General features: G+C 36.1%; 2 protein-coding genes across 2 annotated transcripts; both read left to right on the forward strand.

Annotated features, from left to right (window-relative positions):
* The first annotated feature begins 233 nt into the window (after window positions 1–233).
* Window positions 234–7,758, forward strand: LOC149170062 (uncharacterized). The gene is made up of 5 exons (XM_089427229.1): window positions 234–402; window positions 568–689; window positions 785–989; window positions 7,160–7,324; window positions 7,423–7,758. The coding sequence occupies exons 1-4, from the start codon at window positions 333–335 to the stop codon at window positions 7,309–7,311; spliced, it is 549 nt and encodes a 182-aa protein (XP_089283355.1). The 5' UTR covers window positions 234–332; the 3' UTR covers window positions 7,312–7,324; window positions 7,423–7,758.
* Window positions 7,759–11,897: 4,139 nt separating this feature from the next.
* On the forward strand, window positions 11,898–13,648 carry LOC149170063 (uncharacterized). Its single transcript, XM_089427230.1, has 5 exons — window positions 11,898–12,120; window positions 12,498–12,619; window positions 12,755–12,959; window positions 13,118–13,254; window positions 13,353–13,648. The coding sequence occupies exons 1-4, from the start codon at window positions 12,051–12,053 to the stop codon at window positions 13,243–13,245; spliced, it is 525 nt and encodes a 174-aa protein (XP_089283356.1). The 5' UTR covers window positions 11,898–12,050; the 3' UTR covers window positions 13,246–13,254; window positions 13,353–13,648.
* Window positions 13,649–14,384: the final 736 nt, after the last annotated feature.

Raw genomic sequence — 14,384 nt, forward strand, 5'->3', positions numbered from 1 at the left:
AAAAGGAAAATATTTAGAATTCTCGACCCAATCAGTCTCCATACTATTGAAGGCGGTGTTCACACATACTTTATCGAAGAGCATATCCGGGAAACTTCTGTGGCGGTCCCAATTCGTCGAGGCGGCTTCCGCTTTGGGGAAAGTCTCCATGGAGTCGTTTGTTTTGTCTCCACTTTTTAGCTCTTGCCCCTATATATATACAAGATTTAACAAGTGATCCTTGAAGCGCAGAGTTATCGATCACGCACTCAGAATCTTCTACCGTCCATTTTCTGCTATTGTCTCTGTAAATTATATTAACATCGTTGGCAGAGATTCAGAACAATACCGAAATGGCTGTTGCGAGGATTCTTTTCACGATCTCAGCCCTTATTTCAGTTCTAAGTCTGCAAGTTGTTTCTGGTATGTAGTATGTAAAATTGATTCCATTTATGTTGCGTGTGTCCATTTGGAATGTATAATTGGCTTGGCTGATGCTTTTCTCATAACGAGATCACAATAAGTATTAATAGAATCAAGATTTTTTTGATTTATGAAGTGCTTAGTATTGGATTGGTTAATGATCAGGTGAGATAGTATGCGAGAAGCTGCCCGTGGAGGTTTGCGCGTTTTCTGTGTCATTTTCTGGAGCACGTTGTGTGCTTGAGAAGTCCATCTTGAGCGATGGTAATGTGCAGTATGAATGCCAGGTGTGTTTCTTTAGATCTTTCGCCATTGATTCTATGTTTAGCATTGCTTCTACCCAACTTCCCCCTTAATTGATTGGATAATTGATGATGTGCAGAGCTCCGAGGTTATAGCTGAGAATATGAAAGAATTGATAGAAACAGATGAATGCGTGAACGCTTGTGGGGTGGAGAGGATGACAGTGGGGATGTCCACGGATTCTCTAGCAGAAAGTGGTTTCACAAAGAAGTTATGCCTTCCCCGTTGCTACAACAACTGCCCCAACATTATTGACCTCTACTTCAATCTTGCCGCAGGGGAAGGTACTTCATTATTTCTCACTATCAAGACCACTAGTTGTTGGAATGGTAATTCCAACTGCAGGCGGACAGGGACAGCGATGGCAGCCGACTCAGTCAGCACGCTGCATCCAAAAACCACCGAACGAAACCATAAAACCGTCCAGATCATATCGGCATATCGGCAAGTCGGCATATCGGCGGGTTGGAGCATCGGAGGCAAGCAGTGGCAGCAATATGAAACATCGCCGATGAGCGATCGCCGATATCGCATCTGCACATCGCTATCGGCAATGTCATAGGGTCGGGGTCTTTGACATGAGTAAAGTTGTGATGCGATGAAGCGCGGACCTGATGGCTTCCCAAAATCAAATTGTATAATGTTTGTCTTTTTTGTTGACCGCCGAGAATGGAAGAATTAATGGAGTTGGTGGTTGTACGTACTTTTTGGTGGCCCTTTTAAATGATTATGGGCACATACGTTTTATATTTTTTTATGTGTACGTAGTTTAGGTGGGCCTTTAATATTAGTATGGGCCACGTTTTTTATGTATGTTTTGTATTAAGTTTTTATATATATGAGCCATGTGAAAATGTGCTTGTGGTTGTAGTGTTGACTATTGTAAAAGAAACGACGGAGCAGTAAACAAAATGTGCTCTGTATTGTTTTTGTTACACATGGGAGATATGTAAAGTGCAGCAGCGAAAGAGTATAGAGCGAGCCAAATGAAAGGAGCTCGTGGGTTGAAATTTTTGTGTGGAGCATTGTAAAACGAAGGTGCAGTAAAAGCGAAAAACCATGTGTGGTTTTGCACAGCAGTGCATGAAGAAAAGAAAAGGTGGGAGCACATCTGTAAATGTTTTTTTTATTAACTGGAAGTGAAGAAAAGTAAAACACCGCAAGCAGGGGAGGCATATAATTTTCTTGGGTAAGCATGTGTAAATTTTGTTTTTACAGCAGCATGTAAAAGAAGGTTTTTACACCAGTAAATGTAAAAGGGGTTTTACTGCAGTAAACCCAGCACAGTAATTTCTCAGGTGAAAACAGAGTTTTTGCTGAATGTAAGTTTTTTTTTTAAAATCCCTCTGAGTGAAAGAGGATGAAGTTTGTATCAGGCTTTGTATTTTAATCAATAGAAATATTTTATGGCTGTGTAATACTCTGTTATGAGTAGATTTGTTTTTAAAAGCTTCCCTGTGCACAAAGGTCCTGGAACAGTGGAAACAGAGCATTGGCTCTGTGGTGTTAGAATGTCTGGTTTTGGTATTTCCCATTTAAAAAAAAAATAACCAACAGTGGTATCAGAGCTAGTCCAGGCTCTTTGAAGACTCAAAGAAGCTGAAGGAAGGTGTGGTTGCAGCAGTCAAACTTCTCCAGTAGTGTGAAGACTCAGCCAAAGGGATTCAGGTATTTCTCAAGTTTTTGAGTTATTGTTGAAGGAACAGTCAGTTGTTTTAAAAGAAAACACAGTCAAGTATTTAAAGCCTAGATAAGAATGGCAAGGTCAAAGAAGAAAGCCTGCAGGTCTGTTAAAAATGTGTCTCCCTCCTCTACTAAACTAGAAGGCAATCCATTAGAATACATTCTATTTGAAACCCCAAAGTTTGATGGAAACTTTGATGTATGGGAAATAATGATGAGGGCTTTCCTAATGTCTGAGGGGATTGAAGTCTGGGAGTCAGTGATTGATGATAGCAAGATGGATAAAGAATCCATGGAGTATGATGCACAAGCAGTAAAACTAATCTTGGAAGGGCTGCCTGATTCTGTGAAGAGGAATCTAGGAAAATATACATCAGCAAAAGATATATGGGACAGACTGCATGACCTTCATGCAAAGGGAGCACTGACCATGGAAATGAGTCAAGAAAAAAGTCATGAACCCATCATAGAAGCTGAGAATGAAAAGCTTGACCTCATCAAACTTTAGGTAAAAGAAAGAGATGAAGAACTTACAAAGCTCAAGAAGGAACTTGATGAAAGCAAAAGGAAACATCATGAAGAAGTCATATCCATGACAAATCAGCTGAACAAAGCAAAGAAGCAGGAAGATGCCTTGACAAGTCAACTTGAACAAAGGCACAAGATAGTGAACAAGCTTTTGGAAGAGATTGGACAGTACAAGGAAGAGGTCTTCTTCCTTAAGTCTGAACTACAAGAAGCCAAGAAGCAGGCACAAGAAGCTGAAAAGAACATGAAGAGCAGTCAAGCAAAGGATGAAGAAATCTCCAAAATGAAGACTGATATTATCTCCTTCAAAATAGTAGCAGCTGAAGCTACTCGTAGCAAGGAAGAAACTGAGGGACAACTGGCAAAGAAAAATAATGAATGTGAAAAGTTGGAAGAAGAGATTGTCCTCCTCAGGAAGAAGGTTGAAGGGATGAACAAGATCATGAAGAGCTCTCAAGCTCTAGATGACATGCTCAGCTATCACAGATCTCCATTTGATAAATCAGGACTTGGGTATGCAGGTGAACCCTCAAACAAGGATGAGGATGCTTTAAGCAAAGGAGATGTGAAGAAGCCAGAAAGAGATGGTGATGCTCCTAGTTCCAGCAAAGGCAAGGAGAAAAATGAAGGCAGCAATAGAAGAAATCCTGCTCCAAGTAGAAAATCAGCTCCAAGAAGAAATGTAGCTGATGTCAAAGAAGCAAGAGGCAATGGTGATCATCAAAGGATCTCAAGGCAGCAAGGCTTCAGAAGTACATCAAGGAAACCTCCATCTCCCAGGTACCAAAGTTCATTTTATGGTTATTGTTATGCTTGCTCAAACTTTGGTCATATGGCAAAAGATTGTAGAGCATTTCATGGAGATAGATGTTGTGGTCCTCGACAATCTCCAAGAAATAATTTCACAAGAAGAAATCATGAATTCTTATTCATGAATAAAGATGAATGCTTTAAGTGTCATAACATTGGGCATATGGCACGAGACTGTAACTTAAGATGGGCTCCTATGCAAGCTAGACCCACACAAAAGAAGAAAGTTACACAAGTATGGAGAAGAAAAGAAATACAGTGTGAAAGCCCCTTAAGCAACGCAGCTGATCTAAGTTTGTTTTGAGAAAACTTGCCAAAAGAAGACAAGCATACATTAAAGGGGAGCTTGTATTTTTTTTTGTTTGCTGAACTGTATTAACAGTCATTTGTTGATGGAGGATGTATTGCAGCGCAGCAGTTGCAAATGAAATCTTTGTTAATCCCTCTGAAAGGTAATATGCAGTAGTGATGAAATCAGCAATGTTTTTGCTTTGTGTTTATGCAATATGCACAGAAATGCATAAAGAAGAAAAGATGGCAGCGCTGAAATGTAAATAGCAGCAGCGAGATAAGAGAAAAATGCAAAGCATGGAAACCCTCACAGCAGTGGGAAGACAGAACATAAAACAACAGTTTGGAATTTTTTTTGTGGAGCACATGCATTGAAATGCATAGCATTGGAATGTAGTTTTCCTTTTATGTAAAGTGAGAGAATACACTCACAGCAGAATGAGTGTAATGCACAGCAGATGAAATGCTTTGAATTGGAAATGAAAATGCAAAGCAATGAGAAGAAAATGAGAAGAAGGCAAAACGCAACAGAACGTAAATTCCCAGTGGCTGAGAATGCAATGAAATTTCTCACACAACAGTAAAAAAAATGTAATGTTTTTCTTCATATGCAATGCAGCATGCAAAGAAATGCATAAAGAAAAACAGGGACAGCAGATTTTTAATGCACATGGATGAATGAGAATGTGTATGGCAGCAGAAAAATGAAAGGAACTGCACAGCAGTGCATTGTGTAATTAAAAAAAATGAAGACTAAGATTGTGTGAAGCAAGGGTGCATGAGAAAAGGCAGCAGCCTGTGTTATTTTTTTTTGTGGAGAATGAAGTGCCAAGAGTATGGGCACACAGCAGTATGTTGAAACAAAAGGCAGCGACCGTGCAAATTGCAGAGGCAACGCAACAGCAAATAAAAACCCAGGGATGACAGTCTATGGTTATGGGTATGGACAGCAGTGTATATGAAAAATGCAGCAGCAAGAAGCTATGGACAGCAGCATGATGGAAAGAAGGAGAAGCACACAGCAATGCAAATGTGAAAAATGCAGCAGCAAGAAGTTCTGAACAGCAGCACATGCAAAAGAAAGTTTCCTTACAGCAGTAAAGGTAAATGTAATGAATTTGTTGTTCATTGAGTTGAAATGCAATATATGCAACAGCAGTGAATGCTTACACACAGCAGTGTAAATTTGTAAATTGGGACAGCGTAATTGTTCCAAGAAAGACAGACTATTTTGTCTTTGAAAAGTGCAGAAGCAGTGCAAGTGAAGACACAGCAGTGTGGGATAGACACAGTAAAGAAGATGGCACAACAGTGCAGCAAAAAAAATATATGCATCAGCATAGGAGAACATTGTAATGAGTTTGCACACACAGCAGTGCAATGTTTGTTATGGAACTGCATTTGAAGCAGTCATTTGGTGAAACCCTCTGTTAAAAGAGGAAGGTGGTTTTCAGCACATTGTCATTAGTGAATCCCTCTATCAAGAGGATGATGCTTTTCAGCATAGTCACAGGTGAATCCCTCTGTCATGAGGAAGGTGCTCTTCAGCACATTGTTATGGTGAATCCCTCTGTCATGAGGAAGGTGCTCTTAAGCACAGTTTCAGGTTAATCCCTCTATTAAGAGGAAGACAACTTTGTTTGTTTGTGAACTGCATCAGAAGCAGTTGGTGAATCCCTCTATGTGAGGAAGATGTCTTTGTAACAGCAGTTGGTGAATCCCTCGATGAGAGGAAGTGCTTGGGTAAGATTGAATGCCCAGCAGTTGAAATTAAAGGGGAGTGTTGGAATGGTAATTCCAACTGCAGGCGGACAGGGACAGCGATGGCAGCCGACTCAGTCAGCACGCTGCATCCAAAAACCACCGAACGAAACCATAAAACCGTCCAGATCATATCGGCATATCGGCAAGTCGGCATATCGGCGGGTTGGAGCATCGGAGGCAGGCAGTGGCAGCAATATGAAACATCGCCGATGAGCGATCGCCGATATCGCATCTGCACATCGCAATCGGCAATGTCATAGGGTCGGGGTCTTTGACATGAGTAAAGTTGTGATGCGATGAAGCGCGGACCCGATGGCTTCCCAAAATCAAATTGTATAATGTTTGTCTTTTTTGTTGACCGCCGAGAATGGAAGAATTAATGGAGTTGGTGGTTGTACGTACTTTTTGGTGGCCCTTTTAAATGATTATGGGCACATACGTTTTATATTTTTTTATGTGTACGTAGTTTAGGTGGGCCTTTAATATTAGTATGGGCCACGTTTTTTATGTATGTTTTGTATTAAGTTTTTATATATGAGCCATGTGAAAATGTGCTTGTAGTTGTAGTGTTGACTATTGTAAAAGAAACGAAGGAGCAGTAAACAAAATGTGCTCTGTATTGTTTTTGTTACACATGGGAGATATGTAAAGTGCAGCAGCGAAAGAGTATAGAGCGAGCCAAATGAAAGGAGCTCGTGGGTTGAAATTTTTGGTGGAGCATTGTAAAACGAAGGTGCAGTAAAAGCGAAAAACCATGTGTGGTTTTGCACAGCAGTGCATGAAGAAAAGAAAAGGTGGGAGCACATCTGTAAATGTTTTTTTTTATTAACTGGAAGTGAAGAAAAGTAAAACACCGCAAGCAGGGGAGGCATATAATTTTCTTGGGTAAGCATGTGTAAATTTTGTTTTTACAGCAGCATGTAAAAGAAGGTTTTTACACCAGTAAATGTAAAAGGGGTTTTACTGCAGTAAACCCAGCACAGTAATTTCTCAGGTGAAAACAGAGTTTTTGCTGAATGTAAGTTTTTTTTTGAAAATCCCTCTGAGTGAAAGAGGATGAAGTTTGTATCAGGCTTTGTATTTTAATCAATAGAAATATTTTATGGCTGTGTAATACTCTGTTATGAGTAGATTTGTTTTTAAAAGCTTCCCTGTGCACAAAGGTTCTGGAACAGTGGAAACAGAGCATTGGCTCTGTGGTGTTAGAATGTCTGGTTTTGGTATTTCCCATTTAAAAAAAAATAACCAACACTAGTGTCGCAGATGGAAAATAGTATATTCAGTGATATACTACATGAAATATAGCTGCGGCCATGAATATGTATATGTATACATAAAGTTAGCCCATGATTGATTTATTTGTATATAATTTGTGCAGGTATCTACTTGCCCCGTCTGTGCGAGTCTCACAGAAGCGGACAACGGCGAATGATAAGCGAGGTTGCATCGTTTGTTGTCGCTCCTGCAACAATTGGTTCTGGAGTCACAACAATTTCTCCCACTTCGGCTCCATCCCCCGCTTCTTCATAGTTAAATCATTAAAGTAAGTTCTCACTTCTCATACACAACCACCATAAAATGTTGAGTCTGAATCATTGTTTTTACGTGCAAGCGATCTTATGCTTTATTTTATTTTTTCAGGATTTTAATTTCATCGATTGGACGCCATTTCTGAAGCAGAAACGTAACTACATAAATGTTAGGCCTTGTTTTAGTTGCAGAGACGGAGAAGGCTATTTGTGGTTCCTTATGTTTGGGTAGATAAGATGTGTTAGCATTAGGGACGGGCCCATTGTTTAAAATTATGAACCAGATTGCGTGTAGTCAAGTAATTTTTGTAGCTTGTAGTAGTGGTGAATCAGTCGTAGAATCAGATTGGTTCTGCAGGGGTTATATCGGCTCATATTGCAGAGCTTTATGTGAATAGTTGGAACTTCTCAAAATATTCCTTCGATCAATAGAGTTTCGTATAAATTTATTTGGAATAATCCATGTATTTTGTATCAGTATATGGTGTGATGATATGCTTTGGGACTTTGTGGAAACACGGTTTGTAACACAAATTTGGAGTCCAATAATTCACTCTTCTGAACTTTTCCGGTCAGCACATTCGGGTCTTATGAAATAATCACCCTTGACTATTTAATAAACTTAAAAATTTCCATTGCTGATCCCAGGTATGTCCATTCTGTTTTGTATCTTCCAGTCTTTTTTGTGTTTTTGTCTTTCACCACTGATAACCGCCGGTGGCAAAATGTTGTAATAGGTGTTGGTCATTGGTTTCTATTTGCCATTCCGAAACTGTGATATCTACACTTTGCAACTACTGTTTGACTATTTGGATGGGCTATAATGTCTTTTTGTTGGAACTTTATGTTTCTCCATACTATTTTGGTAATGTTTGTCCATACTATTTCCGTAATTATGTACGGAATGGACTAACTTTCTCAAGTTTACCTGATGTATTTTTCACCGATTATATATCTTATATAATATAATTCAGTTTTTTTCGCTGTGAAAAAAAATAAACTTATAAATTAAAGGTTGCATGTTTGAGTCATATCAATCAAAAGAAATTCACAGATAGATTGCATTAAGTAACCACATCTTTCAACGACTTTGAGAAATTAAATCCTACGTATAGAATGAAGATAGAAAAACATAAAAAAGGGAAAATAATGAAAGCATCTCTCTTAAATTCTACGTAGTAACGGAGAAAGAAAAACATAACACAACGGAAGGATAAAGAAAGATTAAAAAGATTAGAAAATATTAAAAAACCGTTAAAACATAAAAAAATATGAAAGAAATGGTTGAAAACATATGCTTTATATTTTAATGGAATGGGTGCTTTTAAAAATATGCACACAATTTCTTAAGAATGCCTGTATATTCTCAAAAATGTTAATTTGGCATTAAGTGTTTTTTACCAATTCGGGGATATTATATGGATGAGATTACTTGTAAATTGATTTCAAATATTAGAATTTCAAAAATTAAAATTCGGGGATATTATATTGATGAGATTACTTGTAAATTGATTTCAAATATTAGAATTCCAAAAACTAAAATTGATGATAAAATTTGTTTTTATATTGTTTATATCATTTTACACTACAAATCTATAGATAAACACAAAACATATTATTATTTTTTAAAATTTTGTTTATTAAAAATAATAATTTCATTTTATTACAGAAACATACAGAATTACCTTTTTTTCATATACATAACATGTATGTATCGAAAGAGTTCACCGAAGATCAGATGTACTTTTTGCAGAAACCTTTTATGCTACATAAAACAATGAATCAAAAGTATATGCATCCATATACATACACAAAAAAGTGTTTGTTCTATTATATTTGTTGCATATGATAGACAAAAGTAGTGTCCAAAAATATGCATCATGTAGTGGGAAAAGTAAGGTCTATGATAATATTTGTAATGGTCCAATCCATTGCGATTTTCAATTAAACATTGCCATTGTCCGAAATCCAAGCCTGCTTTAGATAGTTGATTCACTGTGGTATCCTAGAGGGATGTGGCTTTCCAAATTTTTGTTGGGAACCACAGCGACATCAGTTTCCATGGCTGGAGGTGAAGGATCCTTCTGGGCATCCGAATTTGAAATTTTCTAGGTAACTTCCACCCTTGTATCCTTCTCACGGACCTCCTAAAAAATTGAAACATGAGAAATCACCTAGGATCATCACTGCACCTGTCACTTAGAGAAGGGTTAACTGGGGTAAACTGCACTGATTGACTAGATGAGCATACTTATGGCACCTTTGCATCTCAAAGGAACCCCTCATAGTTAAGGGTTTGTAGTCTAGTGTGAAATTTGATCTTCTCATCACCCTAGTGCCGGCAAACATATATCAACATTCATAACAATTTCTTAATTAATATCCCTCAAACATATATCAACATTCATAATAATTTTATATTTTATTTTTATTTTTAGCAACTAGCTTAGTCTGATAAGGAGCGTCATATGGATATTGTTGTATTATAGTTTATCTCCCACTAAGGAGCGTGATATGGATATTCTTGTATTATAGTTTATCTCCAACTAATTCTATTGTTATTTATAATTATTAGCTTTTACTATTTTGTTAAACATTTTTGGAATAATTTGGTAAGGTAGTTTTCTTGACATAAAATTATATAAATTTATATTTTAGTTTAATAAAATAATATAAAAAAATGATTTCTCACTTTATATGTAATACTTTAGTCATGAGTGGAATAATTCTACATTAACATTAGACCAAATTCCAAGCCAATATGAATTTGGGTGGTCTTCTAATTCACAAATACTTTTAAAGGCATATCCTTTTAAGATATTCTCACTACCATTATCTCCACCTCCTAAATGTGTAATATGAAAGATATGAAAGAGTGTGGGTGTGTTGAGATTTACATTGTTGTGAATTTTTTAGGTGCTTTGTTAGGTTGTGTGCTGAAGTAATTTGCAATATTAACTAGTTCTTTTTTCATTGAGTTTTTGTCATAAAAAGAAAGTATATACTACAAAGTGTATTAGGCTATGATATTGTAACAAATCCTATTTACAGATTAAAAATCCTCATGATATAGTGAAGGTATTAGACCATAATATTGTAACAAACCCTATTTACAACCACAATGAGATCTTTATTACCGATATTGTATTTTTTAATTATATTATAATATTATTTTTTACTATTAAAACTAAATACTTGTAATTCGAAGTAAATGATTAGAATCATAATTAAAGTAAATAAATAATAATATTAAAATTAATTAATAAATAACTTTTGTATATGTAATTTATTTAATATTCTTTTTGTTAAAAAAAATTAATTATTTAAAATCAAAATAAAATGTTAAATAGGTAAATTTTGGAAGCAGTAGCTTAATGAGATTGCTTTTTTGCTTTGAAAGTTATGGAAATTCTGGTCATATTTTGAGAAAATTTGGCAAGGATTTTTATAAATCCAAGTTACAGTTGTTAAACTTTAAAATTTTAGGCGCCCTAAACATTTTAGATGGCTGTGAATCTATTTTCACCCTCAAAAATATGATTCAAACACTGTCTCTACGAATTTTTTTTACCCAATTCCAACCACTTTTAACAGTGCAAACAATTCTTACCTCCATATACTACTGCATTTTCCAAATTCCGTCCTTCCTCGAATGTGCGTCGGAAACATCTTGCGTATTGTGACAGACTTACTCGCAAGTCAAGTCACGGCCTCCTCTCATTTCGGCATCGAGTCGTTAGATGCCACATTTACATTTAAAACACCGAAAAGAATGCGTATAGTCGCCCATCGCATTATAAGCCAATAGACAAATGGAGCAATCGTCGTCTCATGGTCGCGCGGCGCGCCCGATCATTTTGAACATCACATACCAACCCCGCATTTTTTGACCCCGCAGCTTTCGGGACACTATTTTAGTCTCAACAGATTGGACGGGCAGAGTTAGAAATTTTTATATTTGGTTTTAAATGTTTCTTTTCTTTGTTTAGGCGTGTAGCACATTATATATGTTTCCAAAAAGAAATTGAATTGGAAACTCAAGAAACCAAAGTCCTCGCTCTCCGAGGACCAAAGTCCCAATGATTCTTTTCGCTTATTTATTTCGTTATTCTTTTGTTCAATCGATATATATACTCGAATGTACACGGTTTCCTTTAAAAAACATAAAATTATTATTCTAACTATATGATTATTATTCTAACTATAAAATTATTATTGAAATAAATGAATGCACGCAGTTTCCTTTAAAAAAAAATAAAATTATTATTCTAAGCTATCAATAACATGACTATCATATGACTGATTGTGGAAGATTACAATCAAGTAAAGAATAAAATTAAAAAAGGAATATTAAGTAAGGCATAATATTTAAAATACTCCCCATGGATTGCAACACTACGGGGTGTAGATATTAATGAAGGCGGTGTTCACGAATACTTGAGTGAAATATATTTGCAAGAAAGTTCTGTGGTGGCTCCACCGGGCATCGCCGACAAGGCGGTTTCCGCGTTCAAAAGTCTCCACATAGTTGCTTGTTTTGTCTCCACTTTTTACCCCTATATAGTAAGGCCGCAGACTCATCAACCACGCATCTCCTAATAACTGTACTGCCGGTTTTCTGCTATTGCTTCTGTAAATTATCTCAACCACGCATCTCCTAATAACTGTACTGCCGGTTTTCTGCTATTGCTTCTGTAAATTATCTGAACATCGTTGGTAGATATTCAGAACAATACAGAAATGGCTGTTGCGAGGCTTGTTTTCACAATCTTTGCCCTTATTTCAGTTATAAGTCTGCAAGTTGTTTCTGGTAGGTACAATTGATTTCATTTTATGTTGGGTATGTTCATAAAGCATCTGTAATTAGTTTTGTTAATGATTTTCTAATTTTGTTTAGATAATCTTCCGTAAAATCACATAATCAATCTTTAATGATTTTCTAATCTGTTAAATGGTAATGGAATTAATAATTTTTAAAATAATTAAGAATTTAATATGAGTTGAATGGAGAGAGATTTAATTTTTTCACATGTAAATTATAAAATTTTATATGAATTACATTTAAATGTCATTTAATTTTAGATTTTTAAAAATTTTTATTTGGGTTTATATAAACAAAATTTTAACTCTAATAACAAATCAACAGAGTTACACATCATATTGAACTATAAAATGATTGATTATCAGGTGAAATAATATGCGAAAAGCTACCGGTAGAGGTTTGTGCGTTTTCTGTGTCGTCTTCTGGAGCACGTTGTGTGCTTGAGCAGTCCATCTTGAGCGATGACAATGTCCAATATGAATGCCAGGTCAGTTTCTTTACATCTTTCACCCTTGCTTCTACCTAACTTTCCCCTTAATAAAGTAATTGATGACTTTACATCTTTCACCATTGCTTCTACCTAACTTTCCACTTAATTGATAGGGTAATTGATGATGTGCAGAGATCAAAGATTATAGCAGTGAATATGAATGAATTGATAGAAACAGAAGAATGCATGAACGCGTGTGAGGTGGAGAGGATGACAGTGGGGATGTCCACAGATTTTCTAGCAGAACATGGTTTCACAAATAAGCTATGCCTTCCCCGCTGCTACAATAACTGCCCCAACATTATCGACCTCTACTTCAATCTTGCCGCAGGGGAAGGTACAAATTATTTCTCACTATCAGCGCCACCAGTGTCGCAGATGTAAAATAGTATATTCATTGATATACTACGTGAAATATAGCTGCAGCCATGAATATGTGTATATATATCTAAAGTTAACCCAGGATTGATTTATTTATATTTATAATTTGTACAGGTGTCTACTTGCCCCGTCTTTGCGAGTCTCACAGAAGTGGAGAACGGCGGCTGATCAGCGAGTTACATCATTTGCTGGCATACCAATTTCTCCCGCTTCGGCTCCATCTCCCGTTTCTTCATAGTTAAATCATTAAAGTAAGTTTTCAATTCTGATACACAACTACCATACAATGTTCACTCTGAGTCATTGTCTTTACGTGTAAGCAATCTTATGCTTTATTTTATTTTTTCAGGATTTTAATTTCGTCGATCGGACGCCATTTCTGAACCAGAAACGTAACTGCATAAATGTTAGCGAGGGGTCTATAATTGAGCCCGGCGTTTAATACTACGAACAAGATTGCGTGTGGACTGGTAATTCTTCTAGCTTGCAGTAATGGTGCAGCCCTGCAGATTGGTTTTGTGCACGAGTTATATCGACTCATATTGCAGAGCTTTATGTGATTAATTTGAACTTCTTTTCAAAATATTCCTTCTATCAAATAAAATTTCATATAAATTTATATGGAACAATCTATGTAATTTGCATCAGTGTGATGTAATAATATAATATGGTTTGACACTTTGTGGAAACACGGTTTATAACACAAATTTTGAGTTTGATGTTTCACTCCTCTGAATTCTTCCCTCCAGCAGTTACCAATCTTATGGAATGAATAGCCGTCGCTATATATTGTTTTGTTCTAAATTACCGGTTGTACATGAGAGATGTCAATCACAAAAGAAATTCACAGATATATTGCATTCCGTAGCTACATTTTTTCAATGATTTTCAGAAAAACAAAAGCAGCTTTTCTTAAACTCTACGTAGGGAATGAAGAAGAAAAGAATACATAAAAGTGGGGAAGAATAATGTAAAAGCAGCTTGAAAAACATAAAAGTGGGAAAGAATATGGAAAGATTTAAAATAACAGGAAATACAAAGAAATTGAATTATGGGAAAAATATAAATGAAATTATCGAAAAATAAAAGTTCAAGAAATTTTATAAATAAATATACGGAATGTCGCGTAGTCTAATGAGGCAGAGGAGTTGCCCGGAAAGTTATGGAAATTTCGGTCATATTTAGAGAAAATCTGGCACGGATTTTTGTAAATCCAAGTTATAGTTGTTAAATTTCAAAATTTATCCAAGTTATAGTTGTTAAATTTCAAAATTTTAGGTGTCCTAGACGTTTTTGATGGTGCTGAATCCATCAAAAACACGATTCAAGCATTGCCTCTACAAGATTTTTTGAAATTTTTTTGCCTGGATTCCGGCCACTT

The sequence above is a fragment of the Pinus tabuliformis genome, chromosome 4_2, assembly GCF_031772625.1.
Source record: "Pinus tabuliformis cultivar Carrire ecotype Pingquan chromosome 4_2, CPIR1, whole genome shotgun sequence".
NCBI classification, from domain to species: domain Eukaryota; kingdom Viridiplantae; phylum Streptophyta; class Pinopsida; order Pinales; family Pinaceae; genus Pinus; species Pinus tabuliformis.